The sequence below is a fragment of the Polyodon spathula genome, chromosome 20 (genome assembly GCF_017654505.1).
Source record: "Polyodon spathula isolate WHYD16114869_AA chromosome 20, ASM1765450v1, whole genome shotgun sequence".
Taxonomy (NCBI): Eukaryota; Metazoa; Chordata; class Actinopteri; order Acipenseriformes; family Polyodontidae; genus Polyodon; species Polyodon spathula.
The window spans coordinates 6,772,961-6,792,037 of NC_054553.1; the positions used below are offsets into that span (position 1 = coordinate 6,772,961).

At 37.8% G+C, this 19,077-nt stretch overlaps 1 protein-coding gene across 2 annotated transcripts in view; it reads right to left on the reverse strand.

The window, feature by feature from the left end:
- Positions 1-198: 198 nt before the first annotated feature.
- LOC121295767 (probable G-protein coupled receptor 174) overlaps positions 199-19,077 on the reverse strand; it is a 28,485-nt gene continuing 9,606 nt past the window's right edge. Inside the window, exons 2-3 of one of the 2 annotated variants that reach the window (XM_041220789.1) lie at positions 10,752-10,861; positions 199-3,453 (exon numbers count right to left, since the gene is read on the reverse strand). In XM_041220789.1, the coding sequence (XP_041076723.1) occupies positions 1,993-3,003 (1,011 nt within the window). In that variant the 5' untranslated portion in view covers positions 3,004-3,453; positions 10,752-10,861 and the 3' untranslated portion in view covers positions 199-1,992. The remainder of the gene's footprint in view (positions 3,454-10,751; positions 10,862-19,077) is intronic. The other variant, XM_041220790.1, reaches the window with a different exon arrangement.

Consider the following 19,077-nt stretch of genomic DNA (forward strand, 5'->3'; position numbering starts at 1 on the left):
CAAAATCTAACCATAATTGGACAATGGAATTTTTTTTTTTTAATCTAATCATTAAAAAAAATGCCAGACAACATTTACAAAATATGAAATATTAACAGAAAGAAAAAAATAATATAACCACACCCAATTAAGCTTTTTATTATTATTATTATTATTATTATTATTATTATTATTATTATTATTATTTAAATATTTATAGGAAACATAAACCTTAACATCACAGACAGACATATATTTACAGTGTTTAAATAGAAATGAAATACCTATTAAATAACCCTTGTCGGGTGCTCCTGTTGTTGGCTGCTATGTCTGATACAAAATATTACATGCTATATATCACAAAGAAAAACCACTTCACAGATGCAGCTCACTAAGGGCAGTGCACAGCTCTCTGGATCAATACTGTGTTGGATTTAAATCATATAGACTTACAAGACTTACAAAAGATGTATTTTATAGTTAAAGTTATGGTAAATGTGTAATTGATTATTTGAAAGGTATTAATGAACATCATTTTCTGCTAATCACAGAAAATGCAACAATTCATTATAGTATTTAATTTCTGGGGCTTCAGTTTTTATTTAAGACTGATATCTTTTATGGATATATATGTTGCAGTGCTTCCCTAACAAAGACAAAACAACACAAAAAAATAAAAATAAAAATAAAATAAACAGTGTGGTATTTTTGTTGACACAATTGCTAAGATTAGTTAAAATAATGCACCTTTTGTGCAAGTTTTGTAGATGTCTAGTTCTACTCTGCTACTTGTGTGTCTTCTTCCTGCTGAACGACACTTGTGTTATTTTCTTCAGGGGCTATGTGGGAGACTACCAGGAAGCACATACTATTCAAATAGGCATGTTTTAATTAAACACATGTGTAAGATCTAAGATTTGCCACAGCTGGTAACAGTGTATTAAAGTCTTATAAAATCCTTTTTTTTTTTCTTTTTTTTTTTAAGTAATTAATGTTGAGCAACTCTAATGCACGTCTGTTAAACCTTTCTAAAAAGTGCATTCCAGCGACTGCTGTATCGTTGTCTGTGTAAACATCAAGGTTGCTGTCTGTGCTGGCCTGGTGCACTTTCTCAAAGCTTCGTGTTTATGTATACAACAGGGATATTGCTTTATGTGACAGTGATCTACCTACAATACTGTTGAATGATGGTTTGAGCCACTCCAGGATTTACTGTGAGCTTAATTGGTAATATCTGATCTCAGTGGTTTGCCTACTTTAACTAATGTGATACTGTAAGGAAATCTTGAGTAGACCAAACTGCAATGCAATGGGACTCTTACTTCCACATCGTTATGCTGAGATAATACAGAGTTGTTTAAATCTCAAATGATTCATGCCATCCACAAAAAATAAGTACTTTAGTTCTAGACAGTTAACATGTAACACAAATCATTTCTCGAAAATTCACAGACAAATGTTCCTTCATTTAAATAATTCATGAATCAGTATAAAATAAAATGTTAGCTGCCTGCAGTTTTAATCCTATTAAATTTTTTCCTCCCAGCTAATACACTTGCATAAAAAATATATGTATCTGAAAAAAAAACACAACAGATTAAAATAACAGATTTATAAGGGTAGACTTAGCAGCCCTATGTATTGAACTGAACTGGAATAGAGAAATAAACTAATTTTCATTGGCAGTTTCATTGGCTGTTGAAAAAAAAATGTCAACAAAAGGAAGCATAGATGCAAAGCCATAGAAAAAGCAATGTGTGTTTATGCATGTGTTTTGACAGAGCAATAGATAGTGAACCTTAAGTTGACTGAGTCTAAAATATGCTATACTTCATTGTGATTGCCCCAATGTGGACCATCTAATTAAATGCCCACTGTGCTAGACAAAATGTAGTATAAGGTTAAAAACAACTTGAGCCCTGGGGGAAGCGAGTCTCAGACTTGGTTTTTTTAATTGGGTTGAATATTTAATCTCAGTATACTGAATTGCTTTACAGACTGTCATTAGTTACTTCATCCTGGGGCATCTCTCCAATAGCCAACTTCAGAGGGGTTTGTCTTCTTCGATGAACAAGAGGACTTTCTATGAAGGTGAAAAGTCTCTGGCAGCTCCTGCCAAGATAGCCTCCTCTTGAACTCGTCTGTGGTAAAGTAGTACATAACAGGATCCAGGCAACAGTTCAGACTGGCCAGGCACAGGGTGACAGGGTGCAGCTTGAGGATGGCCTTCTTCACGCTGCAGGTGGACACTGCGTCCGACACCGCCAGGAAGTGGAAAGGGAAGCTGATGTGGTACGGGGCAAAGCACACCAGGAAAACGATGGCACACGTGAGCACCATCTTGAAGGCTTTGCGCTTCTCGCCGCTGTCCTGCAGCACATATTTCTTCTCGCGCAGGCACATGGCTGTCTTCCAGGAGCAGGTGAGGACCACCACGAGTGGGAGCACAAAGCCCATCAGTTCAGCCAGGGTCATCATGGTCACTCCCGTCGCCATACTGACCCTCATCATTGGGAGCTCTGCGAAGCACTCGTTGAAGGAAGTCGAGTTGTTTGAGCTTTGCCTCAGCAGAGGAAAAGGCAGGCAGGACAAGAAGACAAAAACCCAGCCCCCGATGCAGAGGTAAACGTCAAACCTGCCCTTGGTGTCACTGTACCTCAGCGGGTAGATGATAAACATACATCGCCGCATGCTGATGCAGGCAAGGAAGAAGATGCTGGCATACATGTTGACATACTTTAGGTAGAAGCAAAACATGCAGAGGAACTCTCCAAAAGGCCAGTAGTGGCTCAGGTAGTAGTATATTCGAAGGGGCAGGGTAAGCACGTGGGTCAGGTCCGCAATGGCCAGGTTCATCATGAAGAGGACAGCTTTCTTGGTCTCCTTAACATATGCATAGAACACCCAAAGTGCCAGCACGTTACCAATCAGCCCGGGCACCAGGATCACAGTGTAGGTGACCGCGTAAATGAAATGGATGTAGTCCTTGAGCAAATTCGATTCGCAAGTTTCGTTGTAGTTCATTTTCTGCTAACAAAATCCCAGCGATCTATTCACAAGTTTGTCCAGAGCAATCCGTATTCACACTCGTTTCCAATATACTCCACAATCAAATATTCCTAAAGCGTTAATAAAGTCCCCTTTTTGAACATGTCTTCCCCCATCAGGGGAGATTGTGAAAAGCTAATAAGCAATCCAGTAAGGGAAGCTTCCCTGTCCTGTTCTGTGATCTGTAATTCAAAACCGAGAATGAATCAGTTTGTTGGAAAAAGGTTATTAAAGGCTGTTCTGCTGCTCCTTCCATTCTCTGGGGCCTGTCGTGTTTCTCTGTACATGCATAGTGAGAATGTTCTGCTTTGTCCTCTGCACTCACAGTGCTAATGCTGTCAGTTAGAACTAGCAAACTCCCTTTGCAAAGCCAAACATGTGTGGGAGGAGGGGGTTGTTTTTACTGTCTTCTCCAAGCGCTGATTCCTGGAAAATACCAAGCAGAGAGACCATAAGAATCACAAGGATTAAGCAAGGCACAGCAGCACTGGACTGGAGCTATAACACAGCTAATGACATTTTACACTAACCTCTGAACTAACTGCTTCACTAAAATGAATGAACAATAAATGGCTAACTGCAGAGTGAAGTTTAACTGCAAGCAGTGCATTTCTACAATCAATGCATTGTAGTAACAACGTAAAAATGAAAATATTAAGACGCTTATCCTGTAGCTGCAACTGCATTAAAAATGCTTTCAGTAGTAACTCTAACTGTAACTGCAGTATTTAGTATAACTATAAATGCAAAGCAATGCTAGTCACATGGAACTGGAACAACTCAAGTTAACATGTTTTAATTATTAACACTGCTGTACAGTCTGCCTACACTATGCAGTTATTTGCAGAGAGTGAACTCCTCCTTAATCAGTTAAGCTTGCTCATGCTGCAGCACTAGAAGAGCTGGCAGAAGCTGTAGGTTATCTTACCACCAGTCTTACACACACTCCCACATATCAGAGAGGTGATTGATATAGTTTAATTGAGGAAGCTCGGCCTGCCTTGGTGGAACCACAGCTAATACTGAAACCTGTGGATCAAAGGAGTGCAGATCTTTAATAATAGTTTCCTATTCCCCAGAACTTTGTGTGGATTTGTTTTAAATAAACTAGACAGCTGACAGATAAACTACATTTTCGCCCTTCAACAGACTCTGGCAAGCAATTCTTCAGCGTGTCTGTTTTCATTCTTGTGTAAGACACTAATAAAGACTTCTAATCTAAATGTTTGTCAAATAATTTTACTTTAAGTATTTCCGCTTGTCAAAAGGTGGCAATAAATGAAATGTAGCTAATATGACTTATCTATACTAGCTTGTAATTGTACTGTTTCTTCACCGGACAGCCCAGTAATTTCATCAGATATTTAAACCCACGTTAACCCCTATAACTCTGAGTGCGAGATTTGAAAGATACTTTAATATCTGAATTCCAAGTGGGTCAGAAGATATATTTTTCCCAGCCAGAGCCCTCAGCTCAGCTAAAGGAGGGTATTCTGTTTCACCAAAAAAGATAATCTGTTCAAATGTGCATCTCATTTCCTTATGGTGATTTTAAATTGCAGACAGAGTTAATAAGACTGATGCAAGCATTCACCAATATTTTTTTTTCACTTTCCTTTTGAAATGCTGTATAGATCATTGAAAACCACTCAAGAAAACACGATAATACTGAGACACAGTTTTGTCTTATCATAAAGGGTAACTCCCAGGAGGCACAATGGGTGGATGTACAAGCATTCATCACTGGCGTTTCAACCCAGCAAAATAAGTGGCAACTTTATCAGCTATGAAATAAGCAACATTGTTCAATTCTACCCAATTGGAAATAATTGGCATCGTTTTGAAAAAAAGTATATAGAGATACTTATATTTCCATATTAAGCACTATTGAGTGTCCATGAGATCCAGAGAGCTTGTGATCTCGACATAACAAATAATTTAATTTTTTTTAAATGGCCTCAACGGATAAAACACAAGTATGCATTGTATAGACTGTGGATCCAGACAGTTTTACATTTCCTGTAAGAATTCTTTCCATTATCTGCTTAATACATTTCTGGACAATTGTCTCCATTAACCGAATAAGTTCTTGTAACCTGGTAAATATGCTTTTACACATTTTATTACCTCTCCGAAAGTAGATTGTTTTGCTGACTTTTTTCTGCTACCATGTTATAGATTCGTAGATATTTGTAGTTGAACAACATACTCGGGAGCTGTTATGCTAATAATAATAATCTCTATTTTTATTTCTGCAGCCTTTGTTCTTATATAACAGTGTTGGACTTTTCACAGACGTGCAGTGTATTATAATTTCCTTTCTGCATGTCAGTTTTGTTTTTCGTCCTCTTGCATCTCCCCTCCCCACAACATATCTTCCTCTTTTCTAAATTTACAATACAGTGCACATGCATGCACATTTACAGTGCAGTCTGCTCAACAGAGAAGCCTATTTCTAGTTTTGCAATTTGATGGTATCCCCTCCTCTACCCAGAGTAACATTTTCACGCACACGGTTAGATTAGCAACAGTTCCCTAATGGAAGACTTGCTGGGCCCATTTTACTAAACTTTACTGACAGTGTGAAATTGAAATGCGCTCTTCATTTTCAATAATCCACCTTGGAATGTTTAACCCCCGAGTGTTAAACTTTTCTAACTGATAGCAGCTGATTTATTGATTCTGTCGCAACATTCACTGATAATTCCGACAGCGGTTTGTAAATGCTAGGATCCCAAGTAGAAATGTGACCCCACTGGATTAAGGTTCATGATGGATATTTAAAATGGCCCAACCCTATCCCTGACCCTCATCCTTATTTTAATTAATGAGGTCATTCCACAATGAACCCAACCCAATGGTCCTGTACCCTTGCTATGTTCAAGAGTGAAGCTTCCCTTGCTTTGCAGTAGTTTCTTTCAAATGAGTGTCATTCATTTTTGTGTAAGTGCTGGTACAAATTTACATGGGACAGACCACAAAGTAACCAGTTTCATTAAACTTTTGGTTTTATTTCAGCAACATCCTGATATATCAGTTTAGCAGCACAGTAGCACTTCAGATGTATTGTGGCTAAACTGCTAACTTCTTATAACTTATAACTTGAGAAACAACTAAAGCTGTAGCAAGCCTTAACTTCAGCATACAGTTTGAAAGCGAGAAACATCCTGTCAGGAGAGTGGTGTTTTTTGTTTTTTTTAATGACTGCTTAAGTGCTGGCAAACAAAATGCAGTTTGACTTTTCGTGAAATTTCACAAGCACTTTCATTTTTTTGTGCTCCAAAGTATGTTGAGTTGGCGCCATGCTCTCTCTCCATAGACAGACAACATGCTGGTTGTCAGACGCTAAACAAGACTCTCCATGTTCTGGCTCACCTCCACCCAGAGCACATGTTGCAATCACAAAAGTTTCAGTAATTTTTCATATCATTTGCATGATGTCACTTTCTTCAGAAATGCACATTGTTTACAAGCCTCCTAATAGACATCATATCATTTATAAACTAATACTGTACACATCAAACATAAGGACAGCTGAACTAAACAAGGGAACAGCTAGAGGAACACTTCCCAAGAATAGCTGGTATGTTCTCATACAGTGAATTTTCCCCTGTATTAAAATTGACTAAACGTAGAAGCATACTGGATAAAAAAAGAGGTAATTGGGCCATTCTGCTAAGAGATTCAATTAATGATTAATGCATTTTCACTTAGATTATGTCTGTTTTTTAATTATTGGGTTAAACTTTATAGATACCGTTGGTGTTATTTAACCATGTGTTTGTGCTTCCTGATCCTAAATAATGTGAGACTGTGACCTTGTTTAACTCTATTGGCCCAGGGTTTAGGATAGAAGCGGATGAGTTGAAAGGTCAAAGTGTCACATGATTGCGCAGAATTAAGTTGTCAACAGTCCGCACAGCCCAGCAGTGAAATGACAACACATGCTTCCAGACTTACCAAATGTCCTAGTTTGAATTCTTTCACCACTTTTTCACATATCTCAGAAGAAGAACTACTGATACTATTATTGACGTGCAAAAACGTGCAAAAACAGTGGTTATTAAACCGTCACAGGCTGTTTCTGGGATTGGTCAGGCAGCTGTGGCTTTTACACTGAAATTCAACTTCATTTTGTTCATTAGGGTATAATAAAACAGATGTAGGCTGTAGTTCTGTGGGTTACAGAGTTAGGACAATAGTGCACTTAGATTTTGGCATCAGTCATTATTATAAACAACTGCGAATGACTTCTATTCTTAGCTTTTATTTGTAACTCTCAATAACTGCTGTATATTATATTGTGCCAAAACTCTTTGATCTGCTTCAATACTTCAATACAAATTTGGAAAATGTGTGCGGTCTGCCGTCCAACAGTGCTATAACTGTAATTTAACATACAAATAAGCATTAATGAAAAGCTAGTGACGCACTGAAACGCATCAACGTTCTATTGCTAAGAATATTGTGCATCATTTAAGACAATATTCACAAAATAATGGAAGTAAACATCTAAATGTTGACTTAGATAAGGAGATTTTAATAGAGGGATTTCAAAACTTCTGAAGTACCGTACTGTACTGCCTACTTTGTGCGGTACCTTTGAAAGAGTTGGGGTAGTTACAGTTTGTTCGCATTGGTATCTTAATTATAGCAACTTGAAACTTGTTGTTGTCTTTTTATTATTCTGAATGGGTTTTTCTTGTCTTCATTTTTTCTGCTTCTTCTGCATCTCTCTGCCTAACCAACATTAGGAGAGGTCTCTTTTGTTGGCCACTGACAGTTATTTACAGTGGACAATGTAAACATTATTCCAAGATATAGCAGCCTGCTCTTTGCAAACTAGTTATCTCCTCCAATATCATGCTTTACTTTGGACTGTTTTCCAATGGCTGTATTAACAATCCCAGTTTTCACGCAATGCTATAATATAAATGGCCTATTTTGCATGTACTCTGCTCAGATATCATGACTGGCAAGTGCCATCCAAAGAAATAGAAAAGTGAAAACGGATGAAATGAGCCAGAAGTTCTTGTATTTGTAATGAGTTTGCACTGTAGATTTTAGTTTAGGTTTGTATGGTAAAGGTGTTGGTACTGGGAGTAAGATTTGCCAGTTCATTCTTTCTGTGTAGCATTTCTTTCTCACTGTCAGATGGCTATGCAAAGGGGATTAGGACAGTGATGTCATTCAAGTGCCATTATTGCTTGGTAACAGTACGTTTTGGGGTATTGCTCCGGTAAACCACATATATTCTACTATATGATTAGTCGAAAAGCATAATATAATGCTTGGTATACTACAGTAAAGTGTGATGAGATGTGAAATAAATGTGGCACAGAAACATGTACTCGAATCAGATCTGTGCCTCCCACTCCACAGAAATGTTTGTTCTGGCTCTTGTTTGTTATGTATGACTCTCTGGAGATCAGTGAAACCCTTTCCCCTACAGTCCAAAGCATTCTTACTTCCAAACAAGGGAACATGGCCCACACTGATATATTTGACTGATATGTCTATATACTTAAAAAGAAGTGAATCAGATTTACCAAGCTTTTCCTTGAGTCAAAACGACACAAACTGTAAACTGTACTGTAAGAAACATCAACAAAGGGGCTCCAGAGTGGCGCGTCCGGTAAAGGTAACTCCACGCGAAACTGCAGGATGCGCCCTGTAGCCTGAAGGTCGCTGGTTCAGGTCCAGGCTATTCCACTGCCAACCGTGGACAGGAGTTCCCAGGGGACGGCGCTCTATTGGATGAGCACCGCCCAGGTGGGGAGGGTCTAGGTCAGCCAGGCTGTCCTTGGCTCACTGCGCACTAGCAACCCCTGTAGCGGGACTACCTGTAAGCTGCCCAGAGCTGCATGGTCCTCTGATGCTCTAGCTACGAGGTGGTTGCATGGCAGGCCAGCACAAAAGAAGTGGGTGGCTGACGGCACACGTGTCCGTCTTCGTCTCTCCTGAGTCAGCGCGGGGGTAGCAGCAGTGAGCCGGGTTGAAATAAAAAATAATTGGACAGTGCAAATTGGGGAGAAAATAAGAAAAATAACTGGCAAGTCTACATTTATAAAAAAAAATTAAAAATTTAAAATTTAAAAAAAAAGAAGCATCAACGACACAGCCCTACTTCTGTATTCCAAACAGGCTATTATGATGCATGCTAATAAACCTTAGGGGTTTAAGCTGTTGTTAAGATATTGATATTCTCATAACATGGTTTATTTATTTATTTTAATTTGTATATATTTCTTTAATTTAATAACACAGTACCAGAAAAAAATTTAGCCACAAAAAAAAAAACACAGCGTACATTTTTTACATTACAAATGGATATAGGTTTATAGAAGTTACAGTTTTTAATATACATAGATTCTATGTGTTAATGAGCCAGGCTTGCCATAAATATTTATTTCAATTATTTACCCCCAATTTCCTCTCCAATTTGGACTGTCCAATTATTTTTTCCCCTTCACTGCAGCAATTCCCCACACAGCTCAGGAGAACTGAAGGTTTAGTGGGCATCCTCTGATCCCACGACCGAGCCAGCTTTCTCTTTTACACCCATGGAACTGTCAGTGATGTCAGCGAGCTACCGACCTCTGACGGACAAAGGCCAGCCCTGCAGGTGTCCGTTCTAAGCTCACTGGGTGCCTAGCCAGCAGGGTTTCCTGTATCATGATGAGAAACAGTCCCTGCCAGTTTTGCCTCCCTAACCCATGGAAGCACCAGAGCCAATGCAACACTCCCTTCAGATTCCCCAGGGAAGACATGTGGCTGTGCTTTTACCAGGTGAGCCACTCGGGGACCCCTATAACATGGTTTATTCATTTTTTTAAAAATAGTTTTAGTCCTAATATCAACTGGATATTCTCTAAAATTCTAACATCCTCTAAAATACAAAAAGTATAAATATTAAAAAGAAACATTAGCATACAAAATACAATAAATGTTGCTTTTAGGTCTAATTTTCAAATATCATTACCTAAGTCTGTTATATATTTAAATGTCTACTGTATTGATGGTTTTTTTTTTGTTTAATTTATATTTGTTGCCATTTATTACCTTTTTACTATACTAGCATTGTGTTTCTGAACAGAAAAGCAAATTGTAGATAATACTAACCAAACATCAAAATTCAGAATATCTCCTCAAATACGTTGATGCTCTGTTGTAATTCTAGCTTGTTTTTCACACTTATTTTAACAAATGAAAACACAAGCGGAGTAAATCTGACTCAACGATATTATTATGTGCAAACATTTACTGCCAGTATCTCATATTTACAAATGCTTCTTCATATTGTTGAGATAAGCACTACAAGCTTCAAACTCAAACAAATGCGCTTTGATGTAACAGTGGAAAACTACACACTAAAGATGAAGACGCATTGAAGTATGAAATGTGACCTACTGATTCATCGTTATTGTTTCAGTTCCAGGAACTATCCTAAGCCGCATCGCCTACAACATCAAGACTATCGATAACTGTTAAACTAGAGACTTTCAAACCTGAATGGAGTACCCCTTATGTTTTATCCAGAGATATTTTTTCTAACACAGAGTTTATACAGTATTCTTTCTGTGGTGCTGTGGGAAATGAAACACACATATGTCTTCACAAGAGAAATGACTCTATAGATAAGTATCTGAGCCCTCCCATATGAAAGTCAGGATTGTCAACACTTCATAAGACAGTCACCTTCTCAAGGTTAAAGAAACCCTTACCTTTTCTCAGCTGGTACCACCTCAGAAGTCAAGCAAGCCAAAGCCAAATTGCAACTCCAAAGTTCTGTCCTCCCTTCTAGATTGCGTGTTCGCTTTCTTCTCTAAAGAAACTGAGAGTAACGTGACATCAGCCTGTGCACATGCTTTAGTGAACCAATACTGTTTGAACTGTGGGTTGAAGAGATAGAGACCAAATCATCTTTGTGCACTTCCTTTCTCTGGCATGAGGGGGGGGGGGGGGGGGGAGCTGGGCTATGCAAAGGAGAACAAATGTCTTTATAGATGCTTGTCAGAGTTTTTATTTCATTTTGTGTTTCTGGTCAAGGGGATCTTTTCAATGACGATTTGTTTATATGACAGACTTGTCAAGTCAAGTATAATGACAAACCTGCCATACAATTGTCAATCAGGGGCAGGGTCACCATGGGCAGCTAGGGTTTGTTTAAGGGGTTGAGGTAATGTTTAAATTTTACTGGTAGTGTTTACTTTTTGTCATGAAACATGACTAATTTAATCTGTTGTCAATATAGATCCAAAGGCCTTCTGAGCACCTTGTGACAGCCCTGTATGAAATATCTGCTGTTCTGTGAGTAGAACTGGAATCAGAGGCAATAATCATTGAAGGTTTATTTATCCCATCATGGCTGTCAATGGTTGCACCACACCCTAGTGATAATATATTTGTATATATAGAGGATAAACCATGAGCTTCCATGGAACACTGTAATTATTCCATGAATGAGGATGGCCCAATAAAACATCAAGCCCCTGGAGTCAGCCAGCGGTTTAATGGCCATTCTCAACAGTGAAATGACCACAGAACTCCATGAACATTCGTTTAGTATTGTATTTATATAGCAAGCACAATGAATGGACAAGAAAGTCTGCTTAAATCTAAATTGAAATGTTATAGCTCACATGTATGTCCATGATTTCTGGTACTACTTTAGTTTAAGGGAGCTGTCTGTTTGCATTTGCACTTCCTGGGTAATTCCACTTCAACGAGGTCTCCTGGGTCATAACATGTTACTGGCTGAAAGCATGTCAGTCAATAGGGGAGGCAGCTGATTGGCTATTGACATGAAAGAAGTCAGTGAAGGGTTGAAGGCAATTTCACTCTCCAGGTAAAATGACCCAGTACAAGACAGTCTAAAAGCATAGTGTGTGAACAGAGTTTTCTTTAACATAATATAGAGGAATTTAATGAAACTGTTTTATTACCTACAATTACTTTAAACAAATGCTATCCTCAATGGTGATGCAATATCATATACGTTAATTAATCTTGCTGGCACATCTTAGGTGGGAAAGTGAGATAAAGAGATAAACTTTTTGGTTATTTTATTTTCCTTGCTCACTGCCACACAACCTCAAAACCATTGTACTGATAACATATAAGGAGCACACCAATAACAAAATACAGTTTGCATTGATTACTGCTATATACTGCAAACATGGTAAAGCATAGACAGGAAAGCTGCAGCTGAAAATGGCTCCGATTTTGATCACCATTTTTTAGCTCAACAAGACAGCTAAGCAGGTATTCACAGGGTCTCAATTCGAACCACCCAAACTAATGTGGGAACATTACTTTATATCCTAAATCTGGAATTGGTTAATCTGGCATCCCTGTGTAAAGGTTATTTTAGTGAGTGAAGGGTTATTCTAAAACCTCTGCGATCTATCTACTCAGCACTCTTCTGACACAAACGATTTACACTTGTCCTTTAATGGACAGTAAATCCTAAATCCGGGTTACAACCCATACAAGCACTTACTACATGCACGTTTAGCCTCTCGCTAAATGTTTAAATATATCTGAGTCTGAATAAACAAAGAATAGGATGGTGTGTCCTGGACCCAAAACTGCTTTACTACTGCATTTCTGCCAAGTAAGAGGATATGCAGTTCCTGTAACGCCAATAAGGGTCCTGGTAGCCAAACAAAAACTAAATAAATGGTAATCAATAAGTTTCATAGTCTTTACCTACTGATATGCAGGCGTATATATTTTTTGCTTTTCTGGAGTGTACCAAGAGACCATTGCCTCTCAAACTTTCTATCATGTTTCATACTGTTTTCTTCACTTCACTGTTTTCAACGCTCAGTCTACCCTCAGCTAATTTACCTGTCGTTTAGTTTTAATAAAACTATGAGTCTTCATATTTGGTCCTGTGTCTTTTAGATTTACAATAAATGACGTAGGAGTACTCAAGCACTCACTGTTAAGGATTTCTGAAAATTCCAGTACATGTCATCCTGTGCAGGGAACATATGTCAGGGTGCACTGATCCAGACCTCCAGGATATAAAATCATTAAATAAGAACAGGAAAAAATCTTTGTTTTTGTCATCTCAACCAAACCAAATTAACTAGTAATATTTTCTTACCAAAATGTGCTAAAATTACATTTTGTAGACATGTACTACTAATTATATAACAAATAAAGAACATCCAAATTATTATTATTATTATTATTATTATTATTATTATTATTATTACTAAAATTCAAACATGTACGCGTTTCTGTATATATATATATTATATATATATATATATATATATATATATATGTATACGCACACACACACACACACACACACACACACACACACACACACACACACACACATACATCCTCATGTTTGATTTATATATAGGACAGAGATAGATAAAGAAAAACAACACTATAGATCATTAGAGTGTGGGCAGGGGCTATGTAAACCTTGGTGGGAGTGTTTTTGATTCACTATGGGAAACTTCAGGGGCTTTTTCTAATTTCCTTCCTTAAAACAGAAGAACTTGAAAACCACATTCTGTGCCTGACTTGCAGTGTAGCTGTCTGTTGATCATTCTGCCTGCCTGTCTGTCTGTCTGCCTGTCAGTGTGCCGGCCTTGTCCTTTCTACTGTACTTGACTATCTCTCTGTCAGCCCTACCCCATGCCTGCATAACTGTCCTGCTTATCAATCTTTCTGTAGATCTGTGTGTTTACATGTCTATGAACTTGTCACACAGGATTACGATTGTTAAAAACTAAAATACACAAAATATTTGTTTATTCAATATTAACTATTGTTTAAAATTTAGCCTTTGGGACAAGAGTGTCCTCAACATTTGTAATATAGTTTGGTAGCTTGTGCATTTATTTATTTAACTGGGGGAGTCCCTGTTGAGACTTGTATGGCAAGACAACACAAACAGACAGCAATATTTGGCTTCAATACCAGTGTATCAAGGAAGAAAATGGCCCTGCCTGTGAACTCACTTCAACAATAAAGTCCAAACCGCACCATTCCCTTGGTATCCAGCATTGCCTTTCCTGTGAATTTTTAAACAAGTTTAAAGAACTTGGATAGAAACCGGGTTCAATGAACTGTGACTAGTCTCTAGTCTCAACCTAGTTTCTAATGTATCTTATTAACTCTCAATTATCTATATTCATTTTATTAGGATCAGGACCAAATATGCCTGAAGTCTTTTCCATGATCCTCAAACCTATATGTGCACAATTCGGGCATGGTTGATTGGTGCATTATTGCCTTTAGAGTTGCCACTGTCATTAGGGTACCAGAGCAGCCATGACTAAGTGAACTATGACAGCTTTATCTCTCTGCAGGAATCACATGTCACACCACATGATCAATTTGTTTTGCATCTCAAATATAGGGTGATAATCAATCCAATCAAGTGGCCAGAAGTGACCAGACTGTGTACAGTACTGCAGTATAGATTGAATTGCAAAGAATAGCATATTGAAAGCATGGTAAAGCCCAATCAGGCACGGTAACATATCTGAAAGGTTGTCCCTCAGACCTGGGAACGGTTTGAAACTGAGTTCATTGAAGGAAATGAAATCCCACTTTACCCACACCTAGTCTGGAAATGTGTCACAACCATCGATCACATGTCTTCTAATTGTAGTCTGTTTTTGCTACACGGTTGTCTGGATTGCTTCAACAGCAATTTAAGGCTTGAGACTCATCAGTGGTGGGATAAGTCCTGTGATTACTTCAGAGCAGGTCTGTAATAAAACGCTTGATTACTAAAGCAAAACTGTAACATTTTCCTCTGCAGATATATCTGCATATCACACCCATTTGTATCATATTGTACAGATCTTTAAAACAGGTGGAACCTTTCTTTAATTTTCTGTAGATTTCTATAAATACCTATAGATTTGTATAGCATTTTTTAGAGGGCTGTTTTTTTCTGCATATTGTAATGATGACGCGTTAATAACACACTGACATCAGCCTGTGCTTACCTCTCAACTGCAAAGATTGCTCTTTAATTGAATGGTAAGACTATCGTCTTTGAAGCATATTGTTTGTGGTTTAGACTGGGATGCCAATTCATTACAACATCCCCAAAAAGTAGTTTAAAAAAAACAGGACCAGGTGCAGAATTTGCAGAATCCAAACAGGCTATGAATGTGTATACAGAATACATGCTAATGTACAATTAGTACATGAGCACCCTAATGAGCTTAATTGAGCAGCAACCTCCACTAGAGGGCAATAGCTGCCACTTGTATTAATTAGAAGAGATACAGTATTAATCATAACCTGCATTCAACACATCAGAGATACAAGGTGTGAACTATAACACAGTGAGCTAAACTGATACAGGCACGTTCTTCAAAATCCTTTCAGAAGCAAAACAAGAAACGTTTCAACCTACCTTCTTATTAAAGGGCTCCTGTCTACATGTCTTCATCAGAAAACCCTTGTTAAATTCTTGATATTTCTAATAGAACAGCGGTTCAAACAGTGTTACACAACATTAAAACACAGCTAAAGCAGGTTCACGTGACTCGAACGGAATTCCCCACGAAATAGTAAAGGGATTCCCTCAATTACAAATATGGGCATTGACAATAGTTCTGTAGCAGTACAATCTGACGCTCAGTCTCATGAGGAATATGAGGGTAGATGGAAAGTAAGCAGTGATTTAGACCACGGTTTACACATTTTTACTGTAAATATAAGAATCCTAAAATTACAATTAAAGTGCTGAACAGGATTTTCAAAAGGCCACACTGAGTCTCATTTTAAAACACTGTTTTGATTGTTTAGATAATAACTGTCCGGTAAAATTAAATTTTAAAATTTAGAAACATACAGATCACTGCATTTGTATTTGGTTTTGCAAGGCTTGCTGCTGTGGCATTTAGAATTGCACTGAATGTCCTTGCGCACAGAGAAGCGTTTCTTTGTTTGACAAAACGTGTGTTGCACTTGCAAGAAATGAAGCCGCGCATCTTCCAAATGTGTTCCCGAACTGCATTTGCTCAAAGCGCATTTCGCAATTTGATTATACCGCTTTACTCAAACACCGGAGAAAGCTGTCTATTCGTTTCTTGTTTGGCATTTTCCACTTGGCAATTTGACCAATATAATTTGCTCGAAGACCGAAATAACCTTTAACTTCGATCGTTAATAATGTGCGCTCAAATCGCGAAATGGTTATTTTTGTCGGTGATTGGCCGAATCCTGACTGAGTGTAACCGATCCCAGGAATGTAATTTGCATGATAAATTAATCAGGAGTTTTAGGGATATTGGTAGCTGGCTTCACAGGTGTCGTTTCCCTTCTATCCCTGTGTACTGTAACAGCCCTTGTGCATGTATGAAAATTGGCGGTTCATTATGAGATAATTTACCGAAAAAAAACAGGCATGTGTATTTTACTTAAATGCAACAGTATGGTTAGTGTTGTGTAGCGGAGTTAAGAAAAGTGGATGTAAGTTGTAAAGCAGTTTGTTGAAAGGCAGGAACACGAACATTGTAAACGCCATGGAAACAAACACGCAAACTCGGACTACTTGGTCCCCTTTGCGCTTCAGTATAAGCAGTACGCCAGGATCATCACTTATTAACAGTGCTATCTACTGTCTATAGCACTAGTGTTACGAGACCACATATAGCCACATGAAAAGTATGAACATGTATCACACGTCATATCTATTAAAACTCTATGAAATGTAATTTTGCTACTACCGCACAATGCTGTGTTTCTCTAATACACGCAGTAAATTACAGGACTGGCCGCTTCTTTTAAAATCCAGCACCAAAGTTATGACCTAAAGAAAACTGATACGTACAATGTCATTAAAATGATTCGCAAAGAAAGCAACTGAGAGAACAAGAGGACATGATGACAAATGAAGAAAGCAAGATATTAGTAACACGTTGATAACTGTATATGCAGTAACTATTCAGGTTAATACGCGCTCTACATTTGGAGAAAAATTGCATTAAAGAGCATGTGTTCTACCAAAATCGTTTTATTTACCCTCTCAGCTTTCCAGGAGGATGTGTCATCCCAGAGCCCTCACATTAACAGCACCCCAACTCCAAAATAGGACCGAGAAACTCATGCAGTGACCTAACAGCTCCACCAGATGGAGGTGTTGAGTATCAACATTCAAGTGTCGGGCCATTCTGAAGACTAGATTTCCCTAGAATTTGAGATGACAGTTATTGAGGAATGGGCACCTCATAAACACCTTGTAGTCAGATTGAATCTGTCTTCCAATCTGTCCATAGTTATTGATTTTCTCCCCTAGTAAATCTGCAGCCCATTTATTCATATGTTTATCACACATAGATGTTGCCCTATATAAAGATGGTTCTGAAACCAGGGTTCCAAATGACATGGGCAGCTGTGAGTCAAGAAAGCTTGTTTTTAGAACATTTCATCAGTGTGATTAAAGTCACTAAGTTGTAGAATCAACAGGAATTTAAGGATATATTTTAGGTACTTCCCCTTTTTAGCTTTTTTTTTCTTCGTTAATTACATTTCCTGTTGTTTGTTGTTACTTGTTTATTGTTTAAAATGAATACAAAAATTCATCAAAAAGAAAAACAAAGGGAATCATGACTTTGAATTGTAACTTCCTTATGATACAATTACTGTATGTATTATCCATGTTTAGCCCTTTAACAGCAGCCTGGCTGTTGTTAGCAGTTTTTTTGTTTGCTTTTTTTTTTTTAAACCTAGAAACCCCTCTTAAATTTCTCAGGTCACTGAGTTGCTTCTGTTTCAGCTGTTTCTGTCAGCTGCATTTGCATTGTAACAGCTCACAGAAGCAAAGTGAATAACCAGGCAGTACTGAAACATGAGCCTCTGGAGTTTCAGTTTCAATTTTAAGGTGTGGTTTGGCTACTTTAATTAACACATGATATAACGTCTTCTTCATATTAAACTGAAAATTGAAGTTGCATTTCACATAATAGATATGTACAGCTGGAGCTTATGGTATAACAAGAGATCTCAAAGTAAATGAGGATTTTTTTTTGCGGTCAATGATAAGACTCGATTCCTTCTTTGTTGAAAGACTTCAGGTTAGGAAACATAAATTGGTGGTACTCTCAGTCAGACTGTATCTTGCAAACAAAGAACTCACTAAAGTGCCGTGCATTTTGTGATAATGTGCTAAGACACGTTTGAGCGCAGAAGATGCTAAGGGTATGTTTGGGTATAGATTTTGGACTGAGGAAAATTAGCCTTTACTTGCTAGGTCACGGGTAGGATGAACAATGTGCTCCTGCAGGCCTAAAAAACACAGATTCAAGTATTGCTAGAAATAGCCTTTGGGTGTGTTTTGTAGTCGATTGTCCTAGAAAAAAAAAGAGGTTGTCCAAAATAACAAGTTAGAGATAGAATTAATACTGTGCCTTTAAGAAAATTTAACATCATTTTACCACATGCAAGAAGACTGCAGAGATGCCACAATGTGATACGACATGAACTAATTTCTCTGTGAACAAAGTGCAGACTGGTATAATCTGATTTTACTGAAGAAGATGTATTGTGTAATCCGCTGAATCTAATCAACTCTTATTTGATAAATATCTCTGTTTTGTGTGGGACTGGCTCAATGTTATGCTTGTGCACTGTGCATTCTAATTTAAGGCCAAAGAGAGGTACAACTATATAAAACTAGTAAGAAACTTTTAAAGGCAATTGATTTCCCGAATGCATTCCCATTGTGTTTCCAGCGATGGTAAAACTATTTCTTAGCATGTTTTTATGAAATCTAAATCAATCAGCAATTAAAATTCCTGACAGTCAATTTTGTAAAAAGGAGCGTAAAATATTGAGAAACCAGTAAGGTGCTTGCAGACCATTTTTAATAAACATAAAGATACCAACAGAGGGGAGCACATGCATTCAGATATCTGTTAATCCCATATATTCATCTAAACTTTCAACATGTATAGGCATGTATAGCTGTCTATAGACTGCATTAGCGAATGAACAGCCTGGCTGGATTAATGTCCCCTTGCACACCAGGGGTTAAAGTTCTTGTTAATTCTTCTC